The sequence below is a fragment of the Pseudorasbora parva genome, chromosome 14 (genome assembly GCF_024679245.1).
Source record: "Pseudorasbora parva isolate DD20220531a chromosome 14, ASM2467924v1, whole genome shotgun sequence".
Lineage (NCBI taxonomy): Eukaryota > Metazoa > Chordata > Actinopteri > Cypriniformes > Gobionidae > Pseudorasbora > Pseudorasbora parva.
In genome coordinates this window covers 18,215,916-18,223,308 of record NC_090185.1, presented here as the reverse complement: position 1 = coordinate 18,223,308, position 7,393 = coordinate 18,215,916, and the positions used below count along the sequence as shown (strand labels likewise).

The 7,393-nt window shown below is 35.7% G+C and overlaps 1 protein-coding gene across 1 annotated transcript in view; it reads left to right on the top strand.

Moving 5' to 3' along the window:
* The first annotated feature begins 2,660 nt into the window (after positions 1-2,660).
* cntnap5b (contactin associated protein family member 5b) overlaps positions 2,661-7,393 on the top strand; it is an 86,754-nt gene continuing 82,021 nt past the window's right edge. The window contains exon 1 of the mRNA XM_067415734.1: positions 2,661-3,106. Coding sequence (XP_067271835.1) covers positions 3,037-3,106 — 70 coding nt within the window. The 5' untranslated portion in view covers positions 2,661-3,036. The remainder of the gene's footprint in view (positions 3,107-7,393) is intronic.

Here is a 7,393-nt window from a genome sequence, read left to right as displayed (position 1 = left end):
TCAAACCGAACACTTCCAAGCTCCAAAGGGGGCAAAAATATGCTTCATTTTATTATTCTGTAATTGTAACTCTGAGAGATTCATCCATGTTAGATATAGATCTTGGTAAAGACCCAAATATTTCATGATGATTGGCGAAAAATTCAAGCATTTAAGGGTTAAAATGGTCAACAACCATTCCTCTGAAACCCTCCACCTCCCCCAGCTCCACCTGCCTACGTCTGCCATTTGATATATTTATACATTTAAACCTCAGTCTGATTTTATCATAAACATTTATCCTTTTTATACTGTCCATGAAAGCTTTATATGAGTCATACTTTTCTTGGCTGTTTTGTAGAGATTACTCTGAATGTTTCCGAACACATGAAAAATGAATTAAACATCAGTTGTATTTATGCATGAATACACTTATATTTCTAGAAACTCTTTCAAAAGGCTGCACCGCACTTATCTATTAATATTCCCAATGAGAAAATCACCGTAATTCCTTTGTGGCAAATCTCTGGAAAATGCAAATTTATGCACAATAATAACAACAAGATGTAGATAGCTACACACTGCGCCATGGCTGACCACTATCTGTGTGTTCTGACCGTATCAAAGAGGCTTTTTGCACAGAGGACAATATCATTCTCTGTCCAAATGACCTCTGGGATTAACGCTTTAATCCCTGTAGTCTGGATTCCTATAATCCAGTCTCAAACACATGCCATCGCGCCCTTTAACCTGCTGATAGATTACCAGTGCATCTGTAAAATGCATTAACACTAATGCATATCTATTTTGAATATATAACTTTTTTTGTGCTCAGCTGCACTGGGTTCATAAAACAGTCACATTATGATGTCTTCAACTTGGTTTTCTCCACAGTGTATCATGATGGATCACCAAGCACTCGTCTTTGTGTTTTAGATAATACAGAGAATAATTACCTCAGTTATCCAATCTCAAAGGGAATGCATCACATTAGCATTCTGGAGAATACTGACTTTATGATGATATTAATCTTTTTTTCATTTTTCAGATACACAGAAATAAAAGTAGTGATACTATTGTTGTTTCCTCAAACAACCTTTAAGTGAACAGTTCTTGAAAGAGTTTGTTTTTTCTTCTCAGTGTTAAGATTGCTAACATTTCAGTAATTGGGAAAATTGTTTTCTACGTCCAGTGGAAAGGTTTCATGGATGTTGAAGGTTATTTGTGAAACCATTAATGTATAAGAGAGACTGTAGTAAATAAATTATATATATTTTATGTTATGCTAGTTTTATGAGTTTTCAGGCCTGCTCACTCCTATAAAAATATAGTTCTAAAAATCGTTCTAAAGAATAGCAGTCAACACCGCAACGGTAACGATAAAGATAACGGCACAGAGAAACGATATCGTTAGGAAAAATATCAGACGTTTTTTTTTTTTTTTTTTTACTTTGACAGCCAATCAGAATCCATTTTAAGAGCACTTTAAAGAGCAGGATGGATCTTTGCACTGACCAAACGGGCTGCTCACTGAAAAAATAAAATCAAGTCTGTCTTGTTTACACACACACACACACACACACACACACACACACACACACACACACACACACACACACACACACACACACACACACACACACACACACACACACACACACACACACACACACACACACAATGTTTTTGTGACATATGAGAACACAAATGTGTATAATGACATGAGTATGACATAGGTATTACAAGGAGAGGATGAAATATGAGAACATTGGCCATGTCCCCACTTTTCAAAATGCTCATAAATCATACAAGATTATTTATTTTTTAGAAAGTAAAAATGCAGAATGTTTCCTGTGATGGGTAGGTTTAGGGGCAGGGGCAGTGTAGGGGGAAATAAAATATGGTTTGTACAGTATAAAAACCATTACGCCTATGGAATATCCCCATATGTCACAAAAACAAACGTGTGTGTGTGTGTGTGTGTGTGTGCGCGCATTCGTGCGTGTGTGTAAACGAGACATTAGACTCAATTTTATGTTATTTTTTCAGTGAGCAGCCCGTTTGGTCAGTGCAAAGTTTGTCCTTGTAATATTTCGATTGCTTCTCCTATACAGATTTGAGTTTAAAGACAGAGAAAATTCAGCCCTTTAATTAAGTCTCGGACTGTTCTCAGAGAGAGGGGAAAACAGACTACTAATCTCACATACAGTCTAAGATGACAAACAGTGTCTTAACCAAAAGTCAAATATGACCAAATATTACATTAAATCTCGATGAATAGCCTATATCAAATAATCTGTCCGCATTCCTTATAACGCTATATCAAAATGTATGTTAGGAAAAACGTTGTTATGTAGCACCCTTTCTACTTGATCTTATTTTCCAAAGTTTAAGGATCATATGTAGATTTTTAAACAATTTTAATTTGTTCCAGACAAATATGAGAATATTATTTAAAGATTTGAGAACCAAACCGCGAAATAAACAGACGTTATAAATGCGTAATGATAGAACTGGAGCGTGTCAGCGAGCGCTGTCCACATGTGTGGTGCTGAAACCTGCTCTACAGCCCACCTCTCTCTCTCTCTCTCTCTCTCTCTCTCTCTCTCTCTCTCTCTCTCTCTCTCTCTCTCTCTCTCTCTCTCTCTCTCTCTCTCTCAAAACTCAACTGCTTTCCACAGATCGTATCATTCGGCTTACAGCGCACAACCTTTCCACGCCGTGTCCGCGCATCAAAACGCACCAAGTCTACTTCTGACCCCACTATCTTCTTGACTGACTACTGCTGGACATGTACAGTTCGGAATATGACTCAGATCTGAAGACATCACGACAACCCCGCTAAAAAAAAACTTAAGTCTGCGTAGAGTCTCGTAGGAAGAGCCTATATGTCTTTAAGAGGAACTATGGGGGGAGTGTCTCGTTCGATTCATCACTGGACAGACTAGCCGAAGAGCCGCTGGAACCGATCCCGAACCGGACCCGAACTGGAGCTATATTTTACACTGGCTGGGAATATAGTGCAACTTGGATACGCGTTATTGTGCTTTTGGAGAGATGGTGGCGGTGGTGATGCACGCGTTCGCGCTCCTGTGCGCGCTACGAGGCACGCTGGCAGCGAATAACTGTGAGTGTATTTACATGCATTATCTTCATAAAAAACAAATATGTATGTCCCACAAAAAAATCATGTATTGTGGCCTATATATGTTTACATAGAATTTCTGAATATTTAAAACTTGTCATAACATTTTTAATATATGAATAGTATGCTTAGTGTTATATTTTACATGTGCATATATATATATATATATATATATATATATATATATATATATATATATATATATATATATATATATATATATGCATGCTGTTGTTTTCAGGATCTGATGTATTTTCCAAAACTACTATATTTATCATGTGCAACAATTACTTTATAGCTTATTAGTAACGGCACTTATTAGTGCTAGAAATTAATCGTTTTTTGTTTTTTTTCGTCATATTACTAAAGTTTTACGTTGGGTGCACGAAACTCTATAGGCTCTAATTTTGGAAGCTTTTAATAACTTTTTATATACGTATATATTAATTCTGTTTTTGTACAGTATGAATGTTTTTTATGCCTTTCTGTTGGCTGCGATTAGAATGAAATGCATATTTAACTACTAATGAGGGCAGTCGGTGTGAAAGAGCAACAGTCAAGACTTGTTCCACTCTTTGTTTTTGACTTTTGTGAAATCCAGAAAGCAAATACACGCCTCACGGTGATTCACGGGTATGCGATGAAGCAACTGAAGAGCTATAAATAAGCTATTCAATAAATCAATTATATATTGATGAGTCAAATCTAAATACAGACTGACTTCTGTGGTCCACTTTAGTGAGATGCTACCTCTAGGAGGCGCTGTTTTCCCGTATAGATCAAACCTGTGATGCCATTGGCATCTAAATGAATCATATCGCCATATTCAAGGGCCTTACACATAACATCAGTGGCACTTATGATGATTTATGTAATTCGTAGGAGGACATTACTTGAAAGAAAAGTTTAGCTCTAGGATTAAATGGCTCGGGGATAATGGCAGTCGTACTTTGACTATCGCAAATTTAAAACCAAGTGGATATTGCAGATCATTTTAGAAGTACATTCTCTTTTGGTTGATTCATATTTGATGGATCTATTTAAATGGCTTGATTTAAGCTGGCAAACCAGCCACACAAATAAAAATAGAGCAGGCAGAGCAACGCTTTGGCAAAACTTCTTTCGACGCTTGAGTCATATATCTGTTGAATTGACACTTGCATTACTCTCTGGAAGATTCATTTGTTACCTTAGACTTTGGTGTAGCACTTGTGGTGGCCCAACATGAATATGCAAATCCATTACGGTTGATTTGCATATGCGTCTAAACATAACGTACATAAAGAACTTGGCAGGTTGGAATCCAGGCCATGTTCATGGATAGCGACTGGCGCCTTGACAGTTAATTTAATGTTAGATTAAGTGCTTTGTGATGTTATTATTATTTTTTAATTAATATATGTGACCCTGGAAAACCAGTCATACGGGTAATTTAAAAAAAAAGAGATTTATACATCATCTGAAAGCTGAATAAATAAACTTTACATTGATGTATGGTTTGTTAGGACACTATTTGGCCGAGAATCTGGAATTTAGAGGGTGCAAATATATATATATATATATATATATATATATATATATATATATATATATATATATATATATATATATATATATATATATATATATATATATATATATATATATATTGGGAAAATCGCCTTTAAAGTTGTCCAAATGAAGTCCTTAGCAATGCATATTACTAATAATACATTTTTGATTTATGTACGGTAATAAATGTACAAAATATCTTAATGGAACATTATCTTTACTTAATATCCTTATGATTTTGCCATTAAAGAAAAAAAAATAATAATTTTGACCCATACAATGTATTTTTGGCTATTGCCACAATGTGACTTATGACAGGTTTTGTGGCCTGGGGTCACATATATTAAATATATAAATATATATTATATAAATAAAATGTCACATAAAAATGAATGAAGAAATGTCATATATAAATAATAATACACATTGACTTATTATTATTATTAATTATTTTTAATGGATACAGCAGCCGACTCTACAGGTTTGTGAAAAACCATTTGATCTGCGTTATTCTGGACGATTTGAAAATTAAGAAACTCCAACAGGCGAATCAAATTGTATTTTTTTAATATTGACTATGATTGATTCGTTTGCCTGTCTGATCTGTAGCAACCACCAACTCAAAAGCTTGACGTCACCCTCGACTGGAAATGGCTTCATGTTTGCGGCATAATTAGTTTGCGCCTTTCTGGCCAAATAAATATTAGTGTTAGATAATAATTAGAGATTAGAGATATAACAGAAGGCTGCAGGACGTTGCAGTCACGAAACCATCTGTGGTTAAGTGCGAGCAGTTTGCTGATATTAATAACTGCACTAACTGTGCCGTTCTCATAACCCATTAGGTTGCAGAAATTATAATTAACAAACCCTTCATATGACAGATTGCAAATAGATAAAAGCCAGTCTCGTAATGAAAAGCATAACTGGAACTGGGCCTAGAAATCGCCGAAAACAACAACGCCTCTGTATACATTCTTTACCGTTTTATTGTGTAAGATTTGGAGATATGTGTTCTTATGAGGTGGCAACATTACAGTCTACTAAATGTAATGAGGGGAAAGTGTCTTTGAGAGAGTCTGTAGTTGGTGGCCTAGATTTCCTCTCCGCTTTGATCGAACATGCCTGACAGCGTTCAGCCGAAAAAGTCAATTACTCCTTTTAATTACCTGATCTGAAAGGTCCAGACTCTGAAAAATCAGCTGGGATCTTATTCTGCTCTTAAATCGTTAATGAAAAGAGGTCGTAGAGTTGTGGTCGGTGCTTCAGGACTCAAATGTTCTGTTCGACATGGTGGGAGAAATCCAATATTGACGTTTGGACGAAAACCATTGTGCATAAACCATTGTGTTTTTACTGTGTATCCTTGATCAGTTTGCTGAGAATTTGAGTCCCTGTACTGTATATTAAATGTCGACAGTGTTGGATAGAATGCATTACTGTAATTTTTTAATGCGTTCTAGGCAGGCTTTTGAGCCCGTAAGTTGCGACTTCAAACCATGACTCGCGACTTTGTGGCGTTTCAGGCAAAGTTACGGCAAACTGCCGGAGCGCGAGGAATTGTGGTCGCTAGATGTAAACAAAGCATGGCGGACTGTGCGGGGCTTATGCTCATTTACAATCATTTCTATCACCAAAGGTGCTTGCTCCTTCCTTATTTGAGGGAAACGGAAGAGACGAAATGCCGTTGTCACACTTGGGTCCTCTTAAAAAGAACCAAACTCAGTCTCCTTTAAGTGGACCACTTTAGTAGAAATGTGGTCTCAGACCCCTGTTGCTTTTTGGATCTAGTCCAGTTCGGTGTTTGATGGCTGACCCTACGGCCTTCAACATTTGATCCTACTTAAATTGTTTGTGCCTCAGTAACCAAGATATTTGTTTGTAAAAACCTTTTATGACATTGCCACAAATACATTAATATGATAAAAGAAAGATGCACATTAAATAAACCGCTTTACATTTTCCAGGAATGCCTAAAAGCAGCATTCAAGTGTAAAGACTTAATATTATATGTCTTCTTAATGGAATTATGGCATTAAAAAAAAAAAAAAAAACCTGCATATTCTTCACTGTATGATGTACTCGACTGATCCTTATATTAAGCTAGTAATGCAGATGTATTCACTTATAAGAGAAAACCACCTGTTTATGTGAAACTTGTGTGTTTTTGACACTTTATAGTGCAATAAGACGCTAAAGATTCCGTTTAGTACTTGGGCTGTGGCACTTAGTTTCCCTTTTAAGTGTCATGGCAAAGCATGCTGGGAAATAGAAATAGAAAACTCCGTTTATTTTTTACATCAAATGTGTCAGTGTGAGCTGAAAACAAAAAGAAAGTTCTAAATACTCATAAAAGTTCATTTGACTGAACTAATTTGTTTCATTTGAGTTGGCTCTACTCAAATAATTTATTTTGAGCATTAGGGTTTACAGATACTGCATATGTTAAATGTTTTATATCAAAGCATTGTGTAACCAATTACCAAGGTGGCATTTTTTGAATAAGCTATTTACAGCTGGCCGATTTTCCACTACTAAACATATTTAAGTTGAGATTACATCATTTTTAGCTTACTCAAATATCTGTAAAGTTTGTAAAAAAAAAAAAAGAACTTTAAAAAGTTGATAGAACTGATTGCCTCTTTTTTGCCAACTTATTTGGGTTTACAGTGAAGTAACTTTGAATCTATGTCAGCTAGCAGTCATTGGAGTATTAAT